The 17209-nt window shown below is 41.5% G+C and overlaps 1 protein-coding gene across 2 annotated transcripts in view; it reads right to left on the bottom strand.

Annotated features, from left to right (window-relative positions):
- Positions 1-228: 228 nt before the first annotated feature.
- Positions 229-17209, bottom strand: part of KERA (keratocan) — a 37757-nt gene continuing 20776 nt past the window's right edge. The window contains exon 3 of one of the 2 annotated variants that reach the window (XM_082256978.1): positions 229-958. In XM_082256978.1, coding sequence (XP_082113104.1) covers positions 789-958 — 170 coding nt within the window. In that variant the 3' untranslated portion in view covers positions 229-788. The remainder of the gene's footprint in view (positions 959-17209) is intronic. The other variant, XM_082256977.1, reaches the window with a different exon arrangement.

Below are 17209 nucleotides of genomic sequence, written 5' to 3'. Positions count from 1 at the left end.
AAGTACACAGCCACCTGCACTTCCTATTGATGACTCTGAAAAAAAAAGTTTCAGAAGGCTGTCCTGCCTGCAATCCAAGTGGGTCCTCATTGCTGTTGTTCTTGCACGGTTTGTTCATGTTTTTTTGTTGGACTATTGTACTGTTCACTTACAGTTTACCCACCCTAGTCTATACACCTAGGACTGAACTGCTAGCACTAACTAGGCTAGTTTGACAGTATTGTCTACTCCTATTGTTGCCAGTTCTAGATATACTGACACAGAGTGGGAAAAAGTTCTCAATCACTGTCTGTTACTATCTCATTGTATTATAACATTGAAACTGGTTAGTGTTTTATAAAGTCAAGCTAGTGGAATAAGATGGCTGGGAAGGTGGCACAAGGCAATTGGCATAGGTTATGCCTAAAAGATAAATCCAGGCCTGGCTCTTGTTATAACGTCACTGGACATAGTGTTGGATAAACATTATATTTGCAGGTGCTATGGGTATAATTTTGTTAATTTGCTGGATGATATACCCCCCACCCCCAACCAACCCAACTAACTTAATTTGTGTTAGAGGATCTTTAGCACGTCTTTCATTAAATTAAGCATCTTGCAAAATAGAGAAGATCTTGTATGTTCTGCATGGAGTCCTGATTTGCTGTTATCCTAAAAAAAAGAAAAACAAAACATACAAGATATCCTCTTTTTAAAAGTCACAAATAATAACCTAAGGAAAAAAGTCACTTTAAGGTTTAAGTTGACTAACTTTTTGAACACATCTAGCTTAATGTAGCTTCCAACACTTAAATCACTACAGTTTGCAAAAGTCTAAAACAAATGATAAGATCAAGTGGGATTGGTGGTTGAATTTCATTTCCATCCAGTCTCAAATAACGAAGACGAGGTCCGTGAGGATAATGAGGGTCAAATTCTTCTCTTACTTCATTGGGACAGATAATAGTTCCATTAATGTCTGCAAAATATAAATGTGCACATATAATTTGATGCAAATGATTTGATGTTTCATAAAATATCCAAGAAATTATGACATTTATAATGTTTGTTGGTGAAACATGAAGCATACCTGTATTTTACACTTTTTTGCACTGTAAGCTTTGTTCATTATAAGGAAACAAATTAAAACATTTGAATCATTAGAAAGTATCAGAAATGGAACAAAAGAGCACTAGAGATGAGGTTCGGATTTGCTGCAACCATGGGTAAAAAATCTGTGTGTTTGTGGACCTGGCAAAATAATGCAGGCTTTGCCGGTAGTAACGCACTGACCAGCCTTTAAACTTAAGCCAGTTGGCTTTAAATGGCCAATAAGTGAATCCCTAAAAAAGAGCGGGCAGCCATATTAATAATATGCTTTGCCGGTGAGTGGGAAAGCATACATAGTGCACGTCTCTTCATTTATAAAACACTGAATGGCCTGTGGGTAGCAAAACGCTGTGCATCTTTGAGAATTTAGGGGTGAGGAAGAAAAGGATTTTATAATTTTTTCATCCGTTGTTACAACCAAATGCTGTTGGTGTCCTGTAGCCTCTTTACAGCTTGCCCCTGTCCATGTGCACTACAGTGATAACAGTCTGACTTTGTTTTTTCACAGGGCATGTTTCCTAATTTTTGCAATTTTTTTTATTTTACATGCCCCTGATGACATAGTTATGCTAAAACATGTTGGCAAGAGCAAAGGGAGGATACTGGAGTGAGAAGGACCTGCTAGGAGAGAGTAGACTGGCTCTGGATTCTGTGTAGCACTGACAGATAAACAGCCTTTTTACATGCAAGTGCATTTTAACTATTTTTATCCTTTGGTGTTTTCCCTGAGTCCTTGTTGCTGAAAGGTTATTCCTTTCAGGTGAGAATATCCCCATATGAGTGGTTGTGGGACACAGGAAAACAAATATTCAAGTTTCTTTCAGCGCTTGTGGAAGACACCAAAGGATTTATGATTTATGTTTTTTGGATATTATTGTTCTTTCATGGATTTCTAAATATGCTTGGACACTGTTTGTTCGGAATTTATATGACTTTTTGAATATCAACTATTATGTATATACACAGGTGAATCACATTTATTATTACTATATGTGATGATTGTTTATTAGGATTAAGATTTGTGCTTGTTTAAATGCAGTGCAGCTTTTCTTTCTTCACAATTATTAGGCTGTACTTCTGATACACAAATTTTCACTTTTAAGCTTGTGGCTTAATATTGGAGTGTGCACAATGTTTTTTTGTATTATCAATTGTTTTTTTTTTCACAGGCCTTTTTTTTAAAAAAACAGCCTTCCATGTAATTGGAACGTCTGTTCTATTGAAAGACCCCTAAGTTCATATTGCTTGCAAAAAAATAAAATATAAAAAGCTTACTATGGTCCTTGACTTTTTACACTTCTAATGAAGTGGGTGAAAATAGTGAGAATGCAAGCCTGCAGTAGACTGGAGTACATTGTTTTGGGATTGTGAGAGCCCAGCTATCCTGGGAGGCAGTGGTGAGAAAAGATGAAATCACCCACACCTCCCAAAATCTCCAAAATTCTGAGCCTAACTATTTTTTTCTTTTGTTTAACAACAGTTTTGGGTTAAATCGACTTTGCAGATTAATTGGATTTGAGACGTGGGGAAAGTTCTATAGAGTGGACTGTTTTCAAGGAAGGTTCACTTTTTATGGGGACAATAGTAGGATATGCCTGGTCAATAGATAATTAGCACAACAGCTTATAGTGTAATTTGGAAGAGCATGTGACAGGGTGATTTACAGGCAGGAGAATGAATGGAAAAAGGGAAAGGGGTTTCAAGAAACCCATTTTCTTCCTTTTTCCTCATGGGAGGGCTGCGGAATAGGCAGTTTCTAGTTCCCCTCCCATGACTGGGGAGAGAGGCAGGTAGTGTAGGGGAAGAAGAAGCGGATTGGTCAAAATAGCTGCCTGCGGAAGGTCAGGTGACAGAAGTTTCTGGAACCGAGGTAGGCTATAAATATGAGTGTGAGCGGGAGCGCGTGGTCAGTCGCCTCAGGAGAGCAGCCAGAGCGGAGCTTCCAGAAGAAATGAAGACTCTACTGCGACAGCTACTAGAGAAAGCCGAAGCAGAAGGCGGGGAGAAGTGGCTGAGACGCTGCCTAGAGATGTCCACCGAAGAAAGAAGAGAAGAGGCGGGACAAGAAGAAAGAAGTCCGGCGGAAGATTTGAAGAAGTCAGCGGTGGGAAGCGTCAGCGGTGAGGAGAAAAGAGGCGGGAAGAGAGGCAGACCGGCGAGAGGACAACGCGGCAAACCAGAGTCGGGTGGAAGCGGAGCGGCACGGGAGCACAACGAGTCCATGGGGGCGGAGACTAGCAGTGGTGCAGCAAAGGAAGAGCTGCAGAAGAGGAGAAGGACACCGCAAAGGAGATTTAGCCCGCCGGTTGAAGAGCGCCCAGCAAGTCAGAAGACAAGAGGACATAAGGCACCAAGAACAGAGGAAGCCAGCACAGCAAGGTGGCATTCAGAAGCAGGGGCTGTTGAAGGAAGGTCCGGTTCAGGCCCCAAGGACAGCTGCCTGCAGGATGACAGAGAAGTAAGCCCGCTATATTGGCCAGCAGAGGAGCAAATTCCTTTAGAGGATCAAACTGCTGGGCCGGGTGAGTGTAACTTAACTATCTTAGGTAATCTGAACCAGTCCTTGAATCAAATTGCTAATTCCCTACATATGCTACATAATAAGGTTCAGACAAGAAATGTGTCATCAGTATGGTTGGACCCGGATGAGGGGAAGGTAGTGACAGAGAGGGTAACGGGCTTTCAGGATGTGGGTGTACCAGAAATTAGTCTTAAGGAAAGCATGCCTTGTTCCCCATCACCTTTGGGTTTCCATCTGGGTATGAGTATCAAGGAGAAAATTTGGAATGGAGAATTTATGGACTTACTGTCCTTACTGCCGTCTAGTAAAGAATTTCTGAAATCAGAAAAAAATGAAGAAGATAGGAGAAGACCAGTGGCCAAATCTTTTAATAATTGGCTGCAGGCCTTCTGTATATATGCGGGTGTATTATGCGAGAAACATCCATACAAAGCAGTGGGGCTTTTTCATCATGTGGAAATCATATTAGAGGCATATAAGAACTTTGGAGGCTTCGAATGGTTTTCATATGACGAATCCTTTAGACAAAAATTATCCGTCCATAAAGATCTTCAATGGGGATGTAAAGATGTGGGTTTATGGCTTAACCTGCTAATCCCACAAAGGCCACAGATTTCTAGACCAGTGACTATGGCCGCTCAGGCCACAAATTACAGGAAAGGCATATGTTTTGCATTTAATGAGTCCAGTTGTAAGTGGTTGCATATTTGTCGTTTTAGACATGAATGTGCCTTCTGTTCTGGAGCTCATAGTGTGTCAAAATGTTTCAAAAAAATGGCAGCTAGCTCTCAATCTGTAGGAAAAGAGCCATTTCTTAAGGGGCAAGCTGCTGGTGAACCTACAAGAAATGCAAATTTGGCTACGCAAATATCCAGACCAGCAGATGGCCAGCATGCTCTTTAAAGGGTTTGCGGAAGGTTTCAAGCTACCTGTCTTTGAAGGAGAAGGTTGTGTAGTAGTGAGAAATCTAAAATCAGTGGATGAGTTGCCACATATTGTTGAGGAAAAAATTGATAAAGAAATTAAGGCAGGTAGAATTGCGGGTCCATTTCTGAAGCCACCATTCGCTAATTTTAGGATTTCTCCTTTGGGTATCATACCGAAAAAAGAACCCAATAAATTTAGACTCATACATCACTTGTCATTCCCATTCGGGAGTTCCCTTAATGACCAAATAGATCCGGGGGATTGTTCAGTGGAATATGCTTCATTTGAAAAGGCGATAAAATTGTTTAGGGAGTTGGGTACTGGAGCATTAATGAGCAAGGCGGATGTTTTGTCAGCATTTAGATTGCTGCCAATACATCCGAGTTGTTTTAACTCACTTGGTTTCATGTTCAACAAGAAATTTTATTTTTACATGTTTCTCCCGATGGGTTGTTCCTTATCGTGTGCTTATTTTGAAGCTTTTGCCACCTTTCTCGAATGGGTATTACAGTCGGAGGCGGATTCAAAATTTACACTTCATTATTTAGACGATTTTCTTTTTTTGGGTCCCAGGAATTCTGGCAGATGTTTGAGTTGGTTACAGTCGTTCCAAAACATGTGTTCTAGGTTTAATATTCCTCTAGCGGAAGAAAAAACGGTGTATCCTTCTCAAGAGCTGGAATTTTTGGGAATCCTGATTGACTCCAATAAAATGGAATTCAAATTACCTAAAGAGAAATTGGACAGGATTTTCAATTTAATTATCATTCTGATAAGAAAAAAGAAAGTTCTGTTGAAAGAACTGCAAAAATTATTAGGTAATTTAGCATTTGCTACTAGAGTGCTTCCAGTAGGGAGAATTTATTCCAGAAGAATGTATTTGAAGATGTCAGGCTTAAAGAGTCCATATTCCCATATAAGATTGACTCAGGACATTAGGGAAGATATGCTGCTATGGTCAAAATTTTTGCAGTCATTTAATGGTAGAGCGATAATTCAGGAAGATTTCATTACTGATTCGGATTTTTGTTTATTCACGGATGCTGCTGGATCAATTGGTTTTTCAGCCATATGGAAGCATGAGTGGTGTGCAGGGAATTGGCCTGTAAAATGGAGGGAAAAAGGTCTGTTAAAAAACATTGTTTTACTGGAACTTTTTCCTGTCATAGTAGCAGTAGAAATATGGGGTCTGAAATTCCAAAATAGGCACATCCTGCTGAGTACGGACAATAAAGGAGTACTATTTGCGATAAATTGTTTAACATCTAAATCTCCACCGGTTATTTCTTTGATTCGTCATTTAGTCTCCAGATGCTTGCTTCATAACATTTGGATAAAGGCTCAATATGTTCCAGGTAAGCTAAATGTTATTGCTGACGCTCTCTCCCGATTACAGATGGGCAAGTTCTTCGAGCTGGTACCGGGAGCAAACAAAGTGGGTATGGACTGTCCAAAGCATCTATGGGATATAGTTTAGTACAAGAGAACATTCGTAACTCCCTGGCAAATTCAACGTGGAAGAGCTATTGTAGCTCCTGGTCATTATGGTTGTCTTTCTTAAATGAGACCAATAATGGCCGGGTGGCAATTTCAGAAAGGTTGGTATTGGGTTTTCTGGAAAAATTATTGATGAAGAAATTGTCCTGGTCACATATTAGCAAAATATTGTACGGGATCTCTTATTTTCTAAAACTAAAAGGTTTAGAGTCTATGTTATCTTTCTTTTCAGTTCAGCAAGTCCTTAAAGGTTATAAGAAAAAACAGTCTAGAGTGGATTATAGAGGTCCAATCTCGGTCACTAATTTAGTGGATATGTGTAAGGCAACGCAAAAGGTTTGTTTTTCGACCTATGAAATAAGGCTGTTTAAGGCTGCATTTTCGGTTTGTTTTTTTGCAGCTTTAAGAATTTCAGAATTAGTCCCGAGAGCAAAAAAGGATGAGGGTGGGCTGTTATTGGAAGATGTCATAATTGAAAAGGACCAGTTAAAATTATTTTTGCGCAAATCCAAGACAGATCAGTCCGGAAAGGGGACGTGGATTGTATTAAGAAGGAGTTTGTTGCGGTCCATATGTCCTATGGAATCGTTAAGTTCCTATTTGGAATTGAGGCCGAGGGGAGGGACTCGTCTTTTTATTCATGAGAACCGGTCTCCTCTTACTGGGTTTCAGTTTCAGAGAGTTTTGGCAAAGATCCTATCTGTTTTGAGCATGTGCAATTTGGGTATTTCATGTCACTCTTTCAGAATGGGGGCTGCCACAACAGCAGCTAGATCGGGGATGGGAGAAGATGCAATAAAGAAAGTGGGTAGATGGAAGTCAAATGTCTATTTGAGATATGTGAAGTCTAACAATGTACCTTTTGCTTCCAGGCAAGAAGTTGATAGTTTGGATCGTCGGGCACTCTTATGTCCGCTGGGCGCACAAAAGAGCCGAAAGCAGAATTTACGGCACTAATCTGGATCTGGATCCAAGTTTATTTGAACTATATTGGTTTGGTAAGGGTGGGTTGATCTGGGATAATCTGATGACTGAATTGGGTAGGCTGAGTTATGGTTGGCCATTGCCGGATATTTTGTTAATCCACCTGGGCGGCAATGACATCGGGAAATTGCAAACAGTCAGGTTAATCTTTAAGATATGCTTTATCATACAGAAATGGAAGTCATTTTCACCAGGTACAGTCATCATTTTTTCTGAGATCATCCCTCGTCTCATTTGGTTGCAGGATAAGTCGGGGAAGGTTTTTGAGAAAATGAGAAGAAGAGTGAATCATAAATTAGAAAAGTTCATGAGTATGGGTGATGGCTTGTCCTATAGGCACGTAGATTTAGAGGGTGGTATCCCGGGCTTATATTGGAAGGATGGGGTACATCTTTCGGATATAGGTCTGGATATAATGAATCTAGGCTTCCAGACAGCAATAGAATTGGCCGCGGGCTGGTGGGGTAGTCAGGAGGCTAGCACCTCCTGACTTGGTGGAGGTTTATTCTGTGGTTAGTAATAACCCGAGCGGCTAAGCTGGGTTGTCGTGTTATGTGGTGTGAAATTATGGTAATGTTTAAAGTTAATAATGGTTTATTCATGGTTTAATGAGTTAATAAAATATTGGAAAAACCAATAAATAAAGGCCGTGGCCAAATTATTATCCAACAAAAGCTGTCTGGTGTAAATTATTTAAAGGTAGACAAGAGATGCTTGCCATCCCATGAATGGAAAAAGGGAAAGGGGTTTCAAGAAACCCATTTTCTTCCTTTTTCCTCATGGGAGGGCTGCGGAATAGGCAGTTTCTAGTTCCCCTCCCATGACTGGGGAGAGAGGCAGGTAGTGTAGGGGAAGAAGAAGCGGATTGGTCAAAATAGCTGCCTGCGGAAGGTCAGGTGACAGAAGTTTCTGGAACCGAGGTAGGCTATAAATATGAGTGTGAGCGGGAGCGCGTGGTCAGTCGCCTCAGGAGAGCAGCCAGAACGGAGCTTCCCGCCCGCCCCCCCCTATATAATAAAAAAAAAAATATATAAAAAAAAAAAAAAAAAAGGTGTTAAAGTCACGGCCTTAAAAAATTTATGTGGTTGGGTCACCTTTGAAGAAAGGGGGACGTTTATGTGGAGGTTTATTCTGTGGTTAGTAATAACCCGAGCGGCTAAGCTGGGTTGTCGTGTTATGTGGTGTGAAATTATGGTAATGTTTAAAGTTAATAATGGTTTATTCATGGTTTAATGAGTTAATAAAATATTGGAAAAACCAATAAATAAAGGCCGTGGCCAAATTATTATCCAACAAAAGCTGTCTGGTGTAAATTATTTAAAGGTAGACAAGAGATGCTTGCCATCCCATGTGGGAGACAGGGCAAAATGTTGTTTCCTCGTAATACAAAGAGCCAAAACAAGGACCTTTTTTCATACTAGTATCATCAGCTGTTTTTTTAATGAAAGCTAGTGACAGAAAAAAAATAGGCTTTCCAAGTGATGTTATCTTGCTAAAGCTTATATGAGATTTTAGTGGTTGGATTTGCAACTACTTAACCAAATTATGCTTGAGATCCTTAATTTTTAAGTGCTAGTGTATATTTTCTTATGTGTCCTGTTTGTGTGCGCAGATATATACACAAAAAAATCCTTTTACGGACCAATATCTGCCTGCAACAACTGATTGATAGTTAGTCCTTCAATTTAAAACACCTAAAAGTCATTGTAAACGATCACCCAGTAAAACAATCCATTCTGTTTAAAATAGTAATAAAAGGCAAAACATTTTTGTATAAACATAAAAATACCTTCCAGCATAACTAGAGAACTGACCACGCTGTGTTCTCCTGCTTAGTGGTCGGTTTTAATAGGAAAGCAGATGGGCTGGCAGGGACACAAGGGATTTCACACAAAGGAAGCAATACAAAGTGAACAGGATACTTTCTCATACAAGTACATGATACAGCAGACACATAGTGTATCAGAAACATAAAATGTTGGGGTAACAAACGCTTTAACTACTTTTTCTATTCATTTCAGCTTGGGGTGATCGGAGCACAGTTGTTGCTGAAGTTTAGGAATCACATTTTTTAGCAGCACCTCGCTGCATCTACTGAAAACAAAATGTAAAAACGATGTACACCCAAAACATGGCACACTTTCACCTCATGTGCAAACAGAGGATCTCCCAATCTTACATCACCCATGTACAACTCTTGGGGTTTGAGAGAGGGAGGAACATCCCCCTTAAAGCCTGATATTTTTCCTCCTCATCCTCACTTCATACATCCCAACCCTTCTCTTCATTATTCTTTTCTGCCTCCACAGATGGGAAAGGGCAGGGGTGGCCTTCAGGGCAAAACAGTGGCAGCTAGGTATCTGTCACTGTGGTGTAGCACAGGCCATAAACTCACAGAATATGGGGGTGATTTAATGAGTTGAAATGAAGGCAGTAGAGGAGGCCTCTCCTCATGCCATGATTACATTGGAGCAGAAAGAGTTGATGGAGGAAGGCAAGGAGGAGTTGAATAAGGAGTAGGTGGAGGAAGGGGAGGAGGAGGAAGAGGTCACATTAGCAAAACTCACAATCTGCTTCCTTCATGTGGCAACACCCCTATCTCTCCTTTCAGGCTTGTCTTTTTTTTGAATGGTGCTTTTTTTGAAGAAGATTGGGCAGCCTATAGCAGCAGTAATGCACTTTTATTTTCATGACTCCTGTCCTTTCTCCTAGCCCTAGAATTTCCCCCTTCTATTTGCCCACCCTTTCCTCTGCTTTGTGGAAGTGTGGGGAGCCTTTGACCACCAATTTTCCCCTACAGTTTTTGTCTCCAGGGCCCTGACTATATTTAGATAAATAAATAAGAATACACCAGGCTGATAGGTCCCTGGTAGTGATGGGCCGAACACCACCCGGCTCGTTTCACATCAGAACTCCTGAAAAAAGAAAAAGTTTGGACCCGAGCCGCAAACCCAATTAACGTCTATGGGAGCAGTGATTTTTATGATGCCTAAAGTGAAACAATAAAAATGAAAACTTGCTTTAAATATAGTGCCTACGGGGTAGTCATTTTAGTATGCCTGTAAAGTCGCGTACCTGTACTGTGTATAGAACCTGCTGCAACAAAACTGACATTTTAAAGGAAAAAAAAACCTATATTTGAACTGATTATCATGGCATCAAGCCATGGCTGGCTTGAAAAAAAAAAAAAGAACTGCGTGGGGTCCCCCTCAAAATCCATATCATACCCTTATCCGAGCATGCAGCCTGGCAGGCCAGGAAGGGGGGGGGACAAGCGAGTGCTTCCCCCTCCTGAACCCTACCAGGCCACATGCCCTCAACATAAGGAGGTGCTTGGGGCAGGGGGGCTCTGCACCCCCCCCACCAAAAAGCACCTTGCCCCTATGTTGATGGGGACAAGGGCCTCCTACCAACAACCCTGAGCAGTGGTTGTGGGGGTCTGCGGGCAGGGGGCTTATCGGAATCTGAAAGACACATAATAAAGACAGGAGGAACCCTTAGGTCTGTTGTGGATTTTGAGGAGAACCCCCATGCCAGGATTTTGATAAAAGGACATGGGCCCCCCCTAAAATCAATACCAGGCACTTATCCGAGCATGCAGCCTGGCAGCGAGAGCCAATAGCTGGCAATACTAAGTTAAAAGTTAAAGAAAAACTGCGAAATTAAAAAAAGCGGAGTCCCCCTCAAAACCCATATCAGACACTTATCTGAGCATGCAGCCTGGCAGGCCAGGAAAGGGGGACACAAGCGAGTGCTCCCCCCTCCTGAACCATACTAGACAACATGCCTTCAACATGGGGGGTGATTTGGGGCAGGGGGGGGCTCTTCCCCCCCACCCCAAAGCACCTTGTCCCATGTTAATGGGGCTAAGGGGCTCTTCCTGACAACCCCTTGGTGGTGGTTGTCGGGGTCTGCGGGCAGGGGGCTTATAGGAATCTGGAAGCCCTCTTTAACAAGGAGCTCCCAGATCCCAGCCCCCCCATGTGAATAAGTATGGGGTACATTGTACCTCTACCCATTCATAAAAAAAAAAATAAGGATAAGGAGGCAGTTTTTCACAATTCCTTTATTAAGAAAATAAAAAACAATGTCCTGATCCATCAACAAATCACGATGCCTACCGCACCGCCAGACCGGAAAAAAAATGCTCCGCCCATGACATAGGCTGGTACTGCTTCCTTTTGGCGTCACTGACCCAGCATGCACCCGAACATCCCATTGAGCGCACCGAAAATTCAGGTGTTTGGCGAACACCTGAACAGGTGATGTTTGGGCTGAACTCATGCTCAGACCAAACCGTTAATCCATCCCTATTCCCTGGGAGGAGGAAGATTATGCTGGCAAAGCAGAGGAATTGCAGATGTGCCTGGCCTCTCCTGTGTGCAAGAAAAAAAAAGAAAATAGTGGATGGAAATCTGCCATCTAGAGGAAACCCAGGCCAGGAAATTTCCACTAGTTTGTATATGAGAAGGGTTGCAGTTTAAAGAACTTAGACAAAGCGGGGCTTAGACTGACAGACTTGGGGTAGGTATAGTGTAGGTTTCTTTTCCAGCTCCAAATGGCAGCTGATGCTTGCTTTTTTATGGAGCTGCACTGTACACCCACTATATAATATTTGTAGCTATTATCTCTTAAACAATAAACCATAAAAATCATGAAAAAATATATATATTTTTCAAGATAAAATCTTGCTTCCCCCTCCTATACTGAGGCCTAATGAAGCTGTTTACATACTGTCCAGCCACTGAACAAAATCTGTGCCTACTATCTCTCATATAATACGTTCTAATTTTTATTGCAGGCTAAAACTTGTCTTGTCTTTCTGTTTCTATGTGCCGCCTATTCAACTGCTTGTGTATTGTCCTGATAGTACCCAATTTATTTATACCTAACACATATCTAATGTCTAATGTCCATATTTGAATATTACTGGGCATATGGTAATGGGGGGGAGAGGGTTGTGGAATTTGTGATTGTTGTTTTTGTGCATTTTATTACACTTTTAGGATATTGCAATGTAGTACTGATAAAAAATGTAAAAAAATTGACAAACTATACAAATAAATTGTTTTGCCACTTCCCAATTAGTAAGCATTTAAGGACTTTTCCCTAGCTTTTAGATTTTTTGTGGCTGCTACATGGATTTTTCAATGCAGGCCTTTTACTGCAGGATAAAAATCAGGCATCACAGCAAAAACTACCTAAAAATATTTTTTTTTTCTTTTTTTTATGTATCCCACTGGGGTGCTGCTGGTATAATTATTTTTTGTATTTGTTTTGCTATGGTATATGTCCACCACGGCAGTGCTTAGCTTCCCATGCCCTATGTTGCCTAAAGCTTGCCTGTTAGCCTTGAAAATGGCCAGTTAGTATTAGTAGTCTTCCAAATAGACTTCAGTTTGGTTCAATGCCAAGTTTTGATTTTGCAGATTCTAAGTACAATTCAATGACCCCCGCAACACACACACACTAAAGTGACTAAACTGAACCCTAGCAGATTTGCTCATGATTAGTGAATACTGGAAATCATTAACATTTTTGAGGATACTGTATATGGGTTAAGTGACATATACATCAGAACTGGTTTAGGATAGAGTAGTTATTGGGGCAGAGACAAATTTACTTCCCAGAAAGTCTATGCATTCATAAAACCTGAAAAAAACCACACATCAACATATATATTGCTGTGCCACCTACCAGTGGCATGTTACAAAATCCAGATTTAGTGGCAAGTTATTCAAGTCTTTTTTTCAGTAGTGCAATGTTGTCTTGTGTTTAAATATTGTGCCCCTTGTTTCTGTCCATGAACTCTTTAGTTACATGCCTTCTTTCCACTTCTTTCCATTGATATACCCACTCTTTTCCCCTGTAGGTTTCCTTTGTCACCTATTCATCTTTGCACCCATCTCTACTTTTTTCCCCATGCTGTGTATCCTGCCCCCTAGTGTGCCTACTCTCTGCCCTTTTCCGATTTCAATGGCCACACTTAAACTGTTTCTGTTGTGCCCCCTTTCCACCTGTGCTACCACAGATTGAAATGCACTTCTATTGCAATAATTAATATAGCAGGTAACACAGCCTCCTACATGGTGCCTCTAAAAACCCTAATAGTTGTAGCAACCCCTACTTTTATTACACATAATATGCCCCACTGTTACCTCATTGCATGATAAAGTGAGTGGAGATGCCTGCTAGTCTAAAGAACAAATGTAGTATATTCATTCTTGTGGCAGCAGAACGACTGAGTGGCCCCAGTTTCTGGTTTTATATTGGCTGATGGTCAGAGCCTGGGCCTCAGTGTAGGCTCCACTACTCACAATATAATCCAATGTAGAAGCAAAGGGGCATGTAATATGTAACAAATGTAGAGGACATAACAAGGAGCAGGCAAATTCAGAGTTATAGCAGGGGGAGAAAATGCTTCAAAAGCAAATAGCACTGTGACAGTGGTGTTTGTAAGTACAGTCACATGTTCAATTGATAAATACCGCCTTCTTGAAGGACAATGATAGGGAGATCTGACATTTCTAGATGTTATAAGTGTTTAACATACACACAATAACTCGTGGTTGTACATCTGTGATACATTACTTGCTTTTATATGTTCGTACTAAAGAGTGCATTGCAAAATAGTGATATATTACACAAAGTGACAAATGTAATAGTTCGGCATGACAAATGTTATGTCTGTACAAACAATATCTCTTCTTGTTAAAGGAGTAAAATGAGAACCAGATGATTTCAGGTGACAGTCTTTATAGGAAAGTATGCAGTGAAAGTAGAAATCATTGAATGCTTCCCAGAAAATATTAACATTGATGTCTGTTTTAGATACAATATTATAAATGACATGAAACATGAGAGTTAAGGCAAGAGTTGAATATGTATTAGTTTCAGCCACATAGATGGAATCATATGGTTCATCACTGAACTGAAGTGTATATAATAGTCCATATTCCAACAAGCGAAGGACACACATGTGATCAACTATTCTTTACCCCCGTGGTAAAAAATGGGTCACAGGAATATTCAAATATGTATAAGTCAAACATTTATGTGTTCTTTTTGTGTTGATTCAAGTCCACCTTACTTTGGCAAAGGGTAAGCTAAGTTGTTGAAAAAATGTAAAAGGGTTTGAGTATCTGTCAGGTTTTTATTCCCCTGTCTCCCCATGCCAAGGTCCTAGGAGTATTCTTGGACTCTAAACTATCCTTTCAGCCCAACATCCAATCGCTGTCCAAAGCTTGCTGCCTCAACCTCTGCAGCAACTCCAAGATACGCCCCTTCCTAACCAATGTCACCACAAAGCTTCTAATCTACTCCCTGGTCATTTCTCACCTTGACTTCTGCAACTCCCTCCTCATTGGTTTACCATTAAATAGGCTTTTCCCCCTTTCAGTCTATCATGAACACTGCTGTCAGGCTCATCCTCCTTACAAACCGTTCGGCGTCTGCTACCCTTCTCTGCCAATTCCTCCATTGGCTGCCACTTAACTAACTAATTATATTAAAGATACTAACAGAAACTTACAAAGCAATCCACAACCTGGCCCCCAGCTCCATCACTAATCTGGTCTAAAATACCAACCAAACCATGCTCTTCACTCCTCCCAAAGCCTCGTGCTCTCTAGCTCCCTTGTCACCTAATCCCATGCTAGACCTAAGGACTTTTTCCAAGCTCTCCCATTCTCTGTAATTCTCTACCCTAATCTGTCTGACTATCCCCTACTTTGTCTACTTTCAGATAATCTCTGAATACTCATCTCTTCAGAGAAGACTATTTGGCCCCACCTAACAACTGTACATTTATTTTCTCCATCAGCACATCCCCACAGTAATTACCTCTTGTATCTCTTGACCCTCCCTCTTAGACTGTAAGCTCTAATGAGCAGGGCTCTCTGATTCCTACTGTATTAAAGTCTATTGTAATTGTACTGTCTACCCTCAAGTTGTAAAGTGCTGTTCGTGCTATATAAATCCTGTATAATATTAATAAAAATAATATTATCGCTCTCTGCGCCCTAGCTGGTGAGACTGACCCTTAGTTTGGTCACAAGTGTACAAAAGTAATGGGAAATCCCCCCACAAAATTGAGTTGTCACAGAAACAGGAGGGGAAAATATTGCAATGGGGAAAACCTGGAATGTTTTCTCCTACTTCCTGCTGTGTCTTTGGGATAGGGAGTGAAAAGAAATTTTCCAGAAGGGTCACAATGGGATCTCAACCAGTTTCTATTCTAGCCAAAACTAAAAAAGTTTTTATTTTACAAACTTTTGAATTGTCTACTGTTTTTTAAATTGTCTGCTTTTCATCCCCCGTCCACAGATTTACCTTTATCTTTACCTATCTTGTCCATGGATGAAGAAACAAAGATGAACATTTTGCAAATCAAAGCAGACTTGGGTCAAATTCATACACAATGTGCATACTTTTCACAAAATATTTTGTGCTATGGTACTCAATCCCTATATTTCAAATTGAACATTTTTATTGTAATCTGGGACATCGTCCCTTAGTTGCCTATACCTAGAAATGACCTTGACTCTATGGTTATTTATAGTGAATTCTAATCAGGGCCAGTGCAAGGATTTTTGTATTCTTGGGCAAAGGTGGATTTTGGTGCCCCCTCCCCTGACACCGTACTGTACGTTATATAGACTGGTCTGTAACCCTGTTATATACACTGGTCTGTATATAATGTACGGTACGGTGCCAGCAGGGTACATACGGGTCTGTGTATAATGTACAGTACAGTGTCACGATATAAGATCAGTCTGTACCCTGCTGACACCATACCATACATTATATACATACCAGTCTATACACTGACACTGTACTGTATGCTATCTATACGTTACTGTACAGAGCAGTATGTCAGGGCAGTCAGTGAGTAGTATGTTGGGGTTGTCAGTGAGTAGTATGTCAGGGCAGTCAGTGAGTGGTATGTTGGGGCAGGCAGTGAGCAGTATGTCAGAGGTAAGTCTGCCATAATGTGCTAATATGCTGTGCATACTAGCACACTATGACATATACAGTACTTGCAGGGGGCCACTAAAAAGAAAAATATACTGGACTTTACTAAAATTTTAAAGCTGAAGTTTAGCTAAGCTAAAAATAAAATCTCTATAGCTTTAGTGGGCTTACTTACCAGTAGTAAGGGTTATCCCAAGCAGCTGGATCCTGGAGAATCTTCTGTGCAGGGAGGCTCCTATTTCTAGTCTCTAAACTTCAATTGCAGGGGTTAATAGCCTGTATGTCTTATGTGACGCTCTCCCCCCATTTACAGATCCCCCCCCCAGCACACCTCTTCCACTGATGCCCCCCATCAGACCTCTTTATCCACCCAGCACATTTTGCCACCAATACACCCCCAGCAGAACTCCTCCTCCAATGCATCCCACCACACCTGTGCCTTCAATCCCCTCCTTATCCAGCACAACTATGCCTCCAATCCCCCCACCCCTATTCAGCACACTTATGCCCCCAATCCCCTTCCCCATCCAGCACACCTATACCTCCAATAATCCCCCTCAATCCAGCACAGCTATGCCTCCATTCCCCCCCCCTTCCATCCAGCACACCTATGCCTCAAATCAACCCCTCATCCATAAAGCACACATATGCCTCCAATCCCCCCTCCACCCAGCACACCTATATGCCTCCAATCATTCCACCCTCCCTCCATCCAGCCCACTGATGCTTCCAGTCACCCCCTTCCATCCAGCACACCTATGCATCCAATTATCCCCCCTCAATCCAGCACATCCCCCATCTAGCCCACCTATGCCTCCAATCGCCTTCTCCATTCAGCACATCCCCCCTATTCCAGCCCACCTTTGCCCCCAATCGCCCCCTCAACCCAGCACACCTATCCCTCCAAGCACCCACCCTCCATTAAGCACACCTCCCCATTATAGCCCACCTATGCCTCCATTCACCCACCCCCCCTTTTCCATTTAGCCCACCTATGCCTCCAATCACCCTCCTTCCATCCAGCACACCTATGCATCCAACTACACCCCCCCCCTCCTTCTTCCAGCACCCCCATCCAGTCCACCTATGCCTCCAATCAACCCCCCCCCTTTTTTGTATCATATATTAATCACTTTCTATAGTTTTCTGGGCTTCTTCAGACACTGAATTTGTTTTAATTTACCACCGTTATGTTAGCACTCTAATATGTAACTTATC

This window comes from Pelophylax lessonae (genome assembly GCF_965119305.1).
Source record: "Pelophylax lessonae genome assembly, chromosome: 4".
NCBI classification, from domain to species: domain Eukaryota; kingdom Metazoa; phylum Chordata; class Amphibia; order Anura; family Ranidae; genus Pelophylax; species Pelophylax lessonae.
This window is presented reverse-complemented; position numbering and strand designations above follow the sequence as displayed.